We start from the raw sequence: 12853 nt of genomic DNA on the forward strand, positions 1-12853 counted from the left end.
GCATGCCCCAGGCAGGGGGAGACACACCGTGCTCCAGCGTCCTCTTGTAAAGCCAATGGCTGTGGCAGCATGGCTAAGTAGAAGTTATAGGTTGTCTGGAGGCCACTGCAGTCCGCAAAAAAAAGAGAAGTGTAGCCCGTGTGCTTACATCATCAGTGTGCGGTTTTATGAGTGCTGTGAGTTGTATTTCTGCATGTGTCAAACACATAGGTAAAGTTCTCTGTGCTTATGGAAAAAAATTCATTCTCTATGCATGTGAAAAATAATTTTGAGGTCCGTATCTGTTCAACACCTCTTCCTCTGTGTCCCTGGTCCCTCCCTCTCCCCTCTCCCCCTTCCCCGCTCTCCCCCAGGGGTGGGTCTGAGCAGCGCGGCCCAGAGCATGCTGAGCCGGCCCATGCAGCGGAAGCTGGTGACGCTGGTGCACTGCCAGCTGGTGGAGGAGGAGGGCCGCATCCGGGCCATGCGGGCGGCCCGCTCCCTGGGCGAGCGCACCGTCACCGAGCTCATCCTCCAGCACCAGAACCCCCAGCAGCTGTCCTCCAACCTGTGGGCCGCCGTGCGCGCCCGCGGCTGCCAGTTCCTGGGCCCTGGTGCGTCTGGGGGGACGGGGGTTACTTCCGTGTGCCGACCGTATCTGTACCGTTACTCTGAATAAAAGGCTGAATCGTTCAGTATTTATCAAATAAGGAATATAAATTGGACTGACAGTATTTTCCTTCTGCTGTTCTAATGCATTTCTGAAATGTTTATGATGTAAATTCTACATATTATAGGGTATATTTTACTAGCTACGTGACTTGATAGTGTAAACGAAACTTCTCATTTATCTTGTGTACTCTTAAAATGGTGTAGGGCTTTGGTTGCCAGACTTCGTCATATGACGGTTTTATTCCAGTTTGGGAATCACTGGCGTAGAGAAGAGGAAGCTGGACTGGTTAACTGAGCCAAAGCCTGTTTATTTTGGAGCGGTTCTGATGCCAGAGATTTTATTATGTGAAACTGAGCAGTAAAAAGAACCGTGATGTCATTGGGGAGTTTTCAAAGTTCTGTAACCCTAGCCGTGTTTATTTCTGGAAGTGGTGTGTGTGGTGCTGCTCTGTTTTACAGCAGAAATAGAGTTTTGTGTGTGTGTTTTCTGTAGCTATGCAGGAAGAGGCCCTGAAGCTGGTTCTGCTCGCCCTGGAGGACGGCTCGGCCCTGTCCCGGAAAGTTCTGGTTCTGTTTGTGGTGCAGAGGCTGGAGCCCCGCTTCCCCCAGGCCTCCAAAACCAGCATCGGACACGTGGTGCAGCTCCTCTACCGGGCCTCCTGCTTCAAGGTAGCCCCGCCTCTGCCCCCCCCCCCCCCACCTGTGATTGACAGCCGCAGTTACAACATTTACAGCAGGAGTCGGGGTCGGTTCTGTTTCAGCTCCCTTTGAATTTAAATTCAGTTCACGATTTGAAAAAAAATCCTCTTGGGCATCATTAGCCATTTTGTGGGTCGTTTCCCCGAATTGACCGAATGGAAGCAGAATCGATCCCAGCCCTGATTTTAAAGCCCCGGAGTTTGTCCGGTACGTTCCGGATGGCGGTTCACTGACTGACCGTCCGCCGCGCGCGCGCGTCTGTCGCCAGGTGACGAAGCGCGACGAGGACTCGTCCCTGATGCAGCTGAAGGAGGAGTTCCGCACGTACGAGGCCCTGCGGCGGGAGCACGACTCGCAGATCGTGCAGATCGCCATGGAGGGCGGCCTGCGCATCGCGCCCGACCAGTGGTCCTCCCTGCTGTACGGCGACCAGTCCCACAAGTCCCACATGCAGTCCATCATCGACAAGGTGCGCGCCTGCGTTGCGCGGGAGCGCCCGCCAGCCCCCCGCCGCGCTGTCCGACAGCCCAGAGACACCGTCTTCACTTCGCAGGCTCATTGTTAATGACCTTACACCATTTTGCGCCATATAGAGAAATTCCTCTCCGCTTACACATTGGCTGTATGGCGGGTTCTTGAATACACAGTAGCAGTATTTGTCACCTGCTGAGGGCTAGCTATAATGAGCAAGTGCACTGCACATATAAATGTTGAACAAATCAAATCACTGATCCTACTGCTCATATTCTGAAATGGAGAAGAATAAACGGAGAACCGTTTGTATGTACAATTTTTACAGGAAATGTTATAGAAAACAGAACAGAAGAAGTTCAGAGAAATACAGTTGTATTATTTAAATCAGAAATGTGGCTGCTGTACAGAATTTATAGACTTGGCAGTTGCCTTGGTCGGCTTCCAAACAGCGCGTTAATCTACATTAATTAAGCAAAACCGCTGGTGTGTTGAATTGAGTATTTGCATGTCTGAAAATGTAGCTTTAGGAAAAACGACTGTGTTTGCAGAGCTGTTTTATGAAGTGCATTCCTGTCCCCCCTCGTAAATGGCAGTGCTTTATTTACACGCTCAGCAGGCGGGCTGCACAGGAAGCGTTCACTAGGTGGTGCCAGATTTTGCTGAGGCCGTGAGGGAAGGGTGTGCTGGCCGCTAGCTGGCCGCTTGTTTGCTGAACGTGCGCTCTGCTTGTGTGCGTTAGCTGCAGACGCCGGCGTCCTTCGCCCAGAGCGTGCAGGAGCTGACCATCGCCCTGCAGCGGACCGGGGACCCAGCCAACCTCAACAGGCTGAGACCGCACCTGGAGCTGCTGGCCAACATCGACCCCAGTCCAGGTCTGACACCGTCTCTCTCTCTCTCTCTTTGACGCGCACGCACACACACACACGCACACAGATATACATACAGACACACACACGCACACACCACAGATATACATACACACACACACGCACGCATACTTCAAACTGCACTTCCTTGTATAAAAATGCTTCCCCACCCAACAAATAGCCTCTTTTTCTGTTTTATCAGATCAGAATAAAGCTGTATATCATCATGACCAAATACTCATGCTTTAGTCTGACTGCATTGCTGCTTGTGTCATAGACACTGTGACAGCTTGTTTGATTGTGCTTAATGGAGAGGCACCTTGCGTTATATGGTAGGAGTGAAGCTGAGTGGTACATCACTCAGACAGTGAGCTCATTGGTCCTGATTGGCTCCCTGTCTTTGTCGTCTCAGATGCTCCGCCCCCCACCTGGGAGCAGCTGGATAAGGGCTTGGTGGCGGTAAAGACGGTGGTCCACGGCCTGGTGGACTTCATCCAGAACCACAGCAAGAAGGGAAGCGACCAGCAGCAGGTTAGTCACAGCTTTCCTCACAGAGTCCCTATGCTCGGTGCGGTAGTAATACAGTCTGTGAATGTGCTGAAGAAACGCCTCTCTCTTCCGTCTCCAGCCTCCCCAGCACAGCAAGTACAAGACCTACATGTGCCGGGACATGAAGCAGAAGGGCGGCTGCCCCCGCGGGGCCAGCTGCACCTTCGCCCACTCCCAGGAGGAGCTCGACAAGTGAGTGTGTTCAGACGCGTGACCAACGGCCACACGGGGACCGGCTGAGAAGCTTTCCACAGCTTTCTCTAGCCCGGCAGGAAGCTTTCTCTAGACTGGCCAGAAGCTTTCCCGAGCTCCCGGCCAAAAAGCTTTCCGGAGCCCGGCCGGAAGCCTCCAGAGCTGTGCACCACTGACATGCGGTCTCTCTTCCTCTCTCAGGTACCGAAAAGTGAACAAGCGCCTGGCGGCCCGCCGGCCCCTCAGCCAATCCCTGACCCAGCTGAAGGAGGTGGGGCTCCCCTGCTCGCCGGGCCTGCAGCCCGAGGACGACGGCGGCGTGGAGGTGATGGGCCGCAAGCCCTCGTCCCTGACCAACGGCATCGTGGCGGCGGGGTCCGGGTCGGCGCTGTCGCAGCTCATCTCCCGCAACACCGACCCCACCTACGACCCGGGGCGCAAGCCCGGCAAGATGGACTCCGTCAGCCTGAGCGCGCCAGGGTCTCCCCCGGACTCGTGAGTAGCCAATCGGATACGACCGACTACGTCCCCTGTTCTGAATGGACTTCCTCATTCGGTCGAGTCTGTGTCTAGTCCCATCTCTACCAGCTGCCTTGATTCCGCTCTACTTTTCATAGTTCTCCAGAAACATGTAGAGTGTGAGAGTTGTGGCTTAATCACAGGGCTGGATGGGACCTCGTGACCAACTGACGTTTTACTCTCTTCAGTTTGGACCCCAAGTCTGTGATGGCCATGAACCCCCACGGCATGTCCCACCCCAGGATGGCGGACGGCCTTTCCATGCACAAGCAGATGCCCGTGGTGCCCAGGGTGCCCCAGATGTACCCCCAACAGCAGCCTGAACTGTTCTACCCGGAGCCCAGGCCCCCGGCCTCCGCGTCGCAGTATGAGAGCTCCCAGTACCCCGCGGGTAAGAGGCCTCACGCGTCCCTTTACCCCCCGATCGTATTTAACACCGTAAGAAAGACCCGCGTGGAGTACAAGCTGTTGATGTAAAACGTGTAGGAAAGAAGCTTTAAATCATGTATCGTCGTAAAACCAAATCATGCAAGTTTACTCTGCTGGGAAAAGTGCCTTCAGGACTATTTAGGCCTGCGTTTCTGTTTTCGTGGTTGGTTTTAGGTTCCTCTATGGAAACCACTTAGTTGAACAGGGAGTGTTAGATATAAAAAAATAAGGATGACAACTGCAGTTCAAATAAACATTCCATGAAGACATTTTCATCCTGCAGCCTTATGTGTATAGTAGTATGTGTAGTACTATAGCGTTATAGCATTATGCCAGTGTACTAGTTTGAAGGTTTTTAAATGTGGCATTGTTTTCTCCCTCCCCCCAGGTAACCCGTACCCCTACCAGCCCTCGCAGTACGTCCAGCCGCGCTACATCCGTAACGCCCCTCCCCCCAGCGAGCCGGGCATGCCCCCGTACCAGGACCCGTACCCCGGCCCCTACGTTCAGGACCGGCAGTACGCCGCCCCTCAGTCCGGCCCCCAGTTCTCCGCCATGACCCAGCACGTGTACCCCCCTCACTACGACGGTCGCCGCCACTCCCCCTACGCCGGCCCGCCGCCCCAGTCCTTCCAGCCGCGGGACGAGCCGGTCAGGATGAGCCCCGTGCCCGTGGACGTCCCGCCCCCGCCCCCGCCCCCGGCCGCCGGCTCCCCGTACCTGTCCGAGTCCTCTCGGGACCGGTACCCCCCAGAAGGCTACTACCCTGTGGGCCCCCACCACAGCCAGATGAGGTCATATGCCCGGGTGAGCGCAACTCTGCGTCTGTGTGTTATCCGTTTGCACGTACACAGTTCACGCAAATGATTAATAAGCTAATAAAATAGGCTTCATCCCAGTGACTCCTTTTTACAAGGTACTCCACCAAATTCCTGTCTTAGTCTCCCGGTTACTGGCGGCCATTTTAAAGGCATAATAATTACTGGGTTGTGTTCAAAAGGTGTTTGGATTGAAACTTTCCAAATCTTTTAACACATTAAAAGTAAACTGTAATGCAGCTGTGTGACCTCTGTGTGTTTAGCAAAGTGTGAAGCTGCAGCAGTAATCTAAACAGGAAGCCAAGTCACTATTGCTTTAATGTGGGCAGTTTGGGTGAGAGATGTTGCTTTGTGTTGATGAGGAAGTGGGCTGGGTGATGACATTGGTCATCGTTTTTTTTTTTTCCAAAGTGTGAAAAAACATCTCAGATGTAGGTCTGAAAGATTCCTCTTTCTCAACCCATTACTGAAAATTGCATACTAACGAAGTATATTTACAAAGTACATAATATTAAAGGCATTTAATTAGCAGGTATAATTCTCTACCTGCCACACAGTGTGTTCCCTTTTTGGGTGAACTGGTGTCCCTCTCCCGCTTACGCATCCTTCCTCTGTCCCGCAGGACCCCTGTCGCCCCCAGCACAGTCTGGATTACCTGCACCGCCGGCGCAAGGAGATCATGGCCCAGCTGGAGGAGAGGAAGGTCATCTCTCCCCCGCCCTTCGCCCCCTCGCCTACCCTGCCCCACACTTTCCCCACCAACTACCCGCAAGAGGTGAGAGTTCTGCCCGGCAACAGTGCAGCGCCACCAGCCAATCAGAGCAGCACCTTGTGGAGTGCCTGCACCTTGCATTTTTGTAGCTGAGAGCTTGTCGACGTGCAGCCTCGACAATTCTGCTTCACGTTGCATTGAATTTGTTTTGCCTCTGCTGTGAAATTGTCGTGATAAACCGGAGGAGTCGTCGTAAAAGGTCGCGTTGCCTTCTCTCACTCTTTTTCTCGCGTTGTGTGGTTGCTTTTGAAAGCAGTACATGGAAGAGAACCCTCAAGCCTTCGGGAAGTGTCGGGAGCCGGACTACGCTGGCCAGTACTCCCCCTGGTCATGTGACACCATCAGTTCCTACATTGGGGCCAAGGAAGTCAAGTCCAAAGACGTCATGGCAGGTGGTGCCATGGAGATGATGGTGAGTTGGTAATGAACGGTACTGAAGAGCATTGCATGGAACTGTGGTGAAAAAATGTTAGTTTGGGCAAGGAATTTTTTTTACATGTGTATGTTTTGATGCCAGGACAACATCATAGTTAAAAATGGGCAAGGCACCAGGGGTAGATAGAATTATTGGTGTAATCTAGGCAGAGGTGTTCCGTACTGATGTATTGGTTAAGGTTCAGAAAGGGAAAATGAGGGGCAGCGATCATGATCCCATGACAGAACCCATGCTAGGTAGCCTCTAACACACCATCTTACAGAGGGAATAATTCAACTCCACTGAGATTCCATCATCATTGTTGCAAGTTTTATTGTGTCTTTACAAATACACATTTACAATAAATAATGAAAATGAATACTTTCCTTTTAAGTGAGACAGTAGACTTTATGTATACCATTGTTCCTTACAATAGTCAGTACCTGCTGGTATGAAACTAAAATCTGTTTCCTTGTTACGTGTCAAACTGCACACCCTGTGCTTGGCTACTGTGGGTCGTACATTTCCTTGTGAAAATGTGAACATCACAGGTGTTACATAAAACCACCAGGGTGCTGTTGGCCTCTTCGAACACGGATGCTTCAAGGAGCTTGTTAAATTTGTTTTGTGACGTCTCTGCTTCTTCTATCATTCATTTATTTGGAACAGTAATTTTAACCTACCATGAATTCAGTTTAAAAAAAAAAAAAAAAAAGAGTAAATAAAAGTAGCAGCAACTTGTAGCTGTCCCAGAACAAGCAGCCCGAAGAGTTTAAGAGCAAAATTATATGAACGAAGGTGTTTTAAGAGGGCAGATTTGATTGTAAACTCAAGAGGCTCTGTTATTCTCAGTTATTTGATTTTTGTGCAACCGCTGGTTGTGCAAAGCGTTGCGAAAAGGCACGTATAGCAGTGACTCGGGTTGCCCCATGCGTGGGAGGTGGGCCAATGCGAAGATACAGGACCTGCGCGCTGTACTGTAAATATTGGCCCTCGGCCTGCGTCCAGTTCATTGCTTCCCGTTCCTTTCCCAAACACAAACGCGGAGAAAATGCCAGCTAACCAGAACGAAAGTAAAAATAAACGCGCTCGGGATAAGTGCAGGGAAATGCCCAGCATCACTATGCAAAGCCAGACGCCAGCGACTTCAAAGACGGGAGATCCTTGATATTGCGTTTGTCCTGTACGATTAGGCCTTTCTCCCGGGCGACCTTTGTCCTTATAAGAAGAGCGCTCCACGGAAGACAAAAGGTTATCTCCCATTCGCCCGGGTTTTGTTTGTTCTCTTTATGCTCTGTTGACTGAGCAAAGTGCATTTGCAGAAGAGGCGTTTGCTTTCAGTGGTTTGGAGCAAGCGTGTTCTTTTATTTTTGTGATGAAATGTTATTTTGAGAGGCATAACAAAATCGTATGGTATTTAATTTTACGCACTGGAAATACATACGCTACATTTCCAAAAGTAAGTGGACACATGAACATCACACCCATATGTGCTTGTTGTCCATCTCATTCCAAAACCATGGGCATTAATATGGAGTTGGACCCCCCTGTAACAGCCTCCACTCTTCTGGGAAGGCTTTCCAGTAGATTTTGGAACATGGCTGCAGGGATTCGCTTCCGTTCTGCCGCAAGAGCATTAGTGCGGTTGGGCGTAAGGCCTGGCTTGCTGTCACCATTCCAATTCATCCCAAAGGTGTTTGATGGGGGTAGTGGTCAGGGCTCAGTGCAGGCCAGTCAAGTTCTTCTCCACCAAACTCAGCAAACCATTTCTTAATGGCCCTTGCTTTGTGCACGGGGGCACTGTCGTACCGAAACAGGAAAGCACCTTTCCCAAACTGTTGGCACTATGCATTCTGCCAAACCTGGACTTGTCTGTCAAACTGGCAGATAGTGAAGCGTGATTCATCGCTCCAGAGAACGCGTTCCCACTGCTCCAGAGTCCAGTGGCGGTGTGTTTTACACCAAAACAGCAAACACTCGGGATTGCGCATGGTAATGTTAGGCTTGTGTACGGCTGCTCGGCCACGGAAACCCATTTCATAAAGCTCTTGACGACTGATTCTTGTGCTGACATTGTTTCCAGAGTTGTTTATAACTCTAGTGAGTGCATCAACCGAGGACAGATGATTTTTACGCGCTACACACTTCAGCACTCGGCGGTCCCGTTTTGTTAGCTTGTATGGCCTACCGCTTCACGGCTGAGCTGTTGTTGCTCCTGTACGTTTCTGCTTCGCAATAACGGCACTTACAGTTGACCTAGGGCAGCTCTAGCAGGGCAGAAAATGACATGTTGGAAAGGTGGCATCCTATGACAGTGCCACGTTGAAAGTCACCCATGACCCATTCTACCGCCAGTGTTTGTCAATGGAGTTTGTACAGCTGTGTGCTTGATTTTACGCACCTGTTACCAGTGGGTGTGGTGGAAATAGCCAAAACCACTAATTATAAGGGGCGTCCACATGCTTTTGTGTGTGCATTAATGTTTATTTCTTGTGCATGAAAAGCAGTTAAGTTTGACTTGAAATGAAAATTAAGTTTAAGATTGAATTTATATTGGTTATTAACTTCTTAGTGTACAGTTGCTTAAATATCTTAGTATTATTGAATTTTCTTTGATTTCAGTCTTGTTGCAATGGCGAGCACACTGTATCTGACATTGTTTCTGTTGTCAGTTGGTATGTGTTGGCCCTGCGTGTCTACATTTGCCATTTAAATTTAGAAGCTAAGTTTGCTCATTTTATTTAAAAGTTGATTTGTGCATAGTTGGGCAAACGTGTTTCAAAAGATAAGCGCTGAAATGCATTGTGTGGCCTGAAGGTGAGCTTGCATTGGAAGGACCCGCGTAAAGTGGAGACTTTTCTCCGTTCACAGAATGTAGACAGCAAAGGCTTACGGGAGCCGGCCGTGGACATGCAGCGCAGGTCGGCCGAGGCCAAAGACGACGACCCCATCATCCCCTTCGGGCCCCTGCCCACCGTGTCCCGCTTCGGGGCCATTTCCCGCACCTCCAAGACCGGCTACCAAACCACCGGGCCGGTCCAGGCCATGGCCTCTTCCCAGGGATCTGCCACCAAACACATCACTGTAGCAGGTGCCCCATGACCTCCAGCTCCGCCCGCGGGCGTTCAGTTGTGCCTTTGCTTAGCGGAGGCCTCATTTTGCAGCCGAAAATGAAACTCTGTTTTGTAATGTTGCTTTTTTTTTGTCTGTCTGCCCCGCACACAGCTGATTACATGTACGGGAATCACGGAAGCTGGGGCGGGGCCTCCTACCCTCAGCACCAAAACATGACGCCTCAGGGACATTTGAGCGAGCGGTAAGGAGCAGAGCTCCTTCGTCTTCCTCATTCCAGTCCCATGATGTTATGTTAATTCTGTGCTTCTCAGTAGTTCTGGCACGTGGCTCTCTCACATAATGGGTCTTGTTCCACCCTCTCCTCTCCTCTTTCTTCCAGTCTGCCCATCCCAGCCCAGGACAGGGAGCAGCTGAAGATGGAACTCCAGCAGGTGAACCAGCAGATCAACCAACAGACCCACGTCCGCGGCATGGAGGTGAGCATGGTGCACACGGTCTCGTATATCCCCTGTCTCTCCCGCCAAACTCTCGTTCTGTCTCTCATAATGCACGGACAGAACCCTTGGAAACATCTCACTCACTAGAGTTTGGTGTTGGCGACTGATGGAATTCAGTCTGCAGTAATGATGAAAACGGTAGTTGTCATGATTTATTTACCAGTAGAGATTTCACCAATGTAACTGAATCACTGTAGTGGCTGAACTTCTTCTGTACACTACTTTAATGGTCTGTTTGCACAGTCAGTGAATTGCCTGTGTTTCATTTCTTTGTTGTTGTAATGCCTGCTGGAACGTGCTCTGTCTGTGTGCATTGCTTGGGCCTCTCAAGCGTTTTATTTTGCCTGGTGGATTTGTCCTGCGGGCCTGTGTTGTGATGACGCTTCCTCGTTGCTGGTGTTTCTCCCGCTAGTCCATTTCCACAGGGGGCGGGTGGGGATGTAACTCCTGCCCTGCAGTTCATCTGGCCCCTTGTGTAAAAGGGCGTTAAGCCCGTTGCGTGTCGCGTTGAATGTTCACACCAGTGACGGGCCCTGTGTTGCGTTGCCTGTGCCGAACCGAGGCGCTCAGCTGATCCCTGTGCTCGGGCGCCTGTGCCCCCCCCCCCCGCTGTCGCAGGCCGCCGGCAGCGCCTTGCTGCTGCAGAGGGACGCCGGCGCCCTGGCCGCCCCCCCGGGGCCCGGCGAGTGGTCCGCGGGAAACGTCTCCAGCGAGCAGCTGAGCCTGGAGCTGCACCACGTGGAGAGGGAGATCGGCAAGAGGACCCGCGAGATGGCCATGGTGAGTGAGGAGAGGGGGCCGGAGCCAGTGCCAATCCCCACATTCCCTCCCTCCCTCCCTCCCTCCCCCGTCATCCCTGGTTAACGGTGGGGGAGAGCGGGGCCTTTGCAGGGGCTGCCCCTAACAACGAACGACGAAGCGAATCTGGATCCAGAGCGGGGCTTTTGGAAGCGTGCTTCTGGCCCGGATGGTGTGGTCCCTGGGTGTAGCCCCTGTGTGCGGTTCCCGGGTGCGGCCCCTGTGTGCCGCCCCTGGGTGCGGTCCTTGGGTGCGCTCGCTTGCTGTGTTGCATGGCCGGGGCTGTGTAGGGTGTGCGCTGCCTCTCCCACTGCTTTCCTTTGCCATAACACCGCAGTCGTCACCGATGGGACGCACGCGTCCGCCTGCACACAGAGCGCCGCATGCATGCCCCTCCCCACGGGGGCCCTCCACGGGGGCGGGCCGTCCTGGAGGTCCAGCAGGTGTCTGTTAACGGGACGCTGAAATGAGCGGGAAAATCGAGCCTCCCCTCTGATAGCGCTAGAACCGTAGCCGCCACAGTTTGAATCAGTTACAGGGCTCCGGTTCTGCTTCCTGGAGAGACGCCATCCGAGTTTGTCCATATCAAAATCCTCTCGGGCCCTTGGTGACTTGCTGGCAATTAAGCAGTCACTCAGAGAGTTGGAGCGGAGGCACATCAGTGGTATTCTGGTGTTGTGATAAAAACGCTTTCTAAATTAATTATGGATGTTTGCTTTTTTGTGCAAATGACTCTTCTGAAAGTGTTGTATAGAAAGAGAATCGGTACATGCTCTTACCTGTAATTAGACTAAACAACGCATTTTAATCCCTTGCTTTGGATACATTTTCCTCATTTACCTGCCCGTTCCTTAAAATTAACCCATGTGCCCTGAACTTTATGCTAAATGTTTCCTTTTTATTTGGGCAGATTTCAGCAAAGGCTTTTTGGTTAATCTTTGACTTGACTGAATTTACCAAATTGCTTCCTCCGGGGGATGATATATAATTGGTTTATTAGTAAATAATTGACCAATGGCGTAATTCAATATTTCCTGTGTTTTCATAATGTTGCGTCACTAATGCTGCAGTAACCAGTAACCTCGCCGTTTCGACAAGGTCAGATTCTTAAAGAAGAACGGCCCCGTTTTTCCACACCGCTTAAAAAATGTGTAGGCGTCAGGCCAAGATTTTCAGCGGGCGTTTCATGGAAACCACAGAGGACAAACACAACACCAGCCTGCCTTGCAGGTGCAGCCCTCGCATAATTGGCCAGTTTTGGTCAACAGAGCCGCCCAATAGATTTTTAGTTAGACTTTCCTCTGTTTTCATTTGTGAGTGGAGATTACATGGCTGTGTTTACTAGTCAGATTATTATAAACGATGGCAAATTGTTTTTTTCCTGCCAAAAATTCTTACTGCAAGAAAACCAAATGTCTTTTCAAACTCCTTACGATGTGTTTAATATATTTTTTGGCTAAGGAATGAATGTTGTCCAAAGGGAAGTTCAGTTGAGAGCCCTGTGTCAAACCACTTTGTGCCGTTTGCATTATCCCCATTCAGTCACAGTGCTGTCACGTTGGCAACATTTAAAATGAAATAACTGAATTCATTGGAAGAGGTTAACCAGCCGCCCCTGTCCTGCTGATTCGGGTGCTTCAGGATCATGTGAAGATAAACCTGTTGTTCCCTCTCCATGCCCATCAATAGTCACCACTTGTGTCTCCCCCTGCCTCAGAAGGGCTGTTGAGTTTTAATGGATTTTTTTGTCCTGTTTCTTAGTTGCACATTGAGATGCATCAGATGGTGCTCATCTCACTATACAGGAAGGCCCACTAGAACATTTAGGCCTAGTCATTTTTATTTTTTGTTCTTCTAATGGAACGAGTCTTTGTTTTGACCTCTGTTATGCTCATTGCACATACGTATTGCTTCGCCTTGCAGGAGAATCACGCAGCCCACGATGTGAAATACAAGCTGAAGGCTGCGGAGAACGGGCAGCCGGACCACAAAGTCCAGCGAGAGGACCCCATAGCGCTCAGGTCAGCATTGTGCTACTGTGGGCATGGGGGGGGGCGGGGGGCACTGCCTGGTCCCCGTTTGCTCAGACCAGCGGTCAC

The 12853-nt window shown here is 51.1% G+C and overlaps 1 protein-coding gene across 5 annotated transcripts in view; it reads left to right on the plus strand.

The window, feature by feature from the left end:
* Positions 1-12853, plus strand: part of rc3h1a (ring finger and CCCH-type domains 1a) — a 32333-nt gene that overhangs the window by 11590 nt on the left and 7890 nt on the right. For 3 of the 5 annotated variants that reach the window (XM_035415422.1, XM_035415426.1, XM_035415423.1), the window contains 16 exons: positions 354-593; positions 1145-1320; positions 1619-1819; positions 2564-2696; positions 3103-3221; positions 3319-3431; positions 3633-3926; positions 4139-4341; positions 4768-5186; positions 5820-5972; positions 6223-6381; positions 9256-9475; positions 9610-9700; positions 9839-9935; positions 10575-10736; positions 12678-12775. In XM_035415422.1, the coding sequence (XP_035271313.1) occupies positions 354-593; positions 1145-1320; positions 1619-1819; positions 2564-2696; positions 3103-3221; positions 3319-3431; positions 3633-3926; positions 4139-4341; positions 4768-5186; positions 5820-5972; positions 6223-6381; positions 9256-9475; positions 9610-9700; positions 9839-9935; positions 10575-10736; positions 12678-12775 (2878 nt within the window). The remainder of the gene's footprint in view (positions 1-353; positions 594-1144; positions 1321-1618; positions 1820-2563; positions 2697-3102; positions 3222-3318; positions 3432-3632; positions 3927-4138; positions 4342-4767; positions 5187-5819; positions 5973-6222; positions 6382-9255; positions 9476-9609; positions 9701-9838; positions 9936-10574; positions 10737-12677; positions 12776-12853) is intronic. The other 2 variants (XM_035415424.1, XM_035415427.1) reach the window with 1 other exon arrangement.

This window comes from Anguilla anguilla, chromosome 4 (genome assembly GCF_013347855.1).
Source record: "Anguilla anguilla isolate fAngAng1 chromosome 4, fAngAng1.pri, whole genome shotgun sequence".
NCBI lineage: Eukaryota > Metazoa > Chordata > Actinopteri > Anguilliformes > Anguillidae > Anguilla > Anguilla anguilla.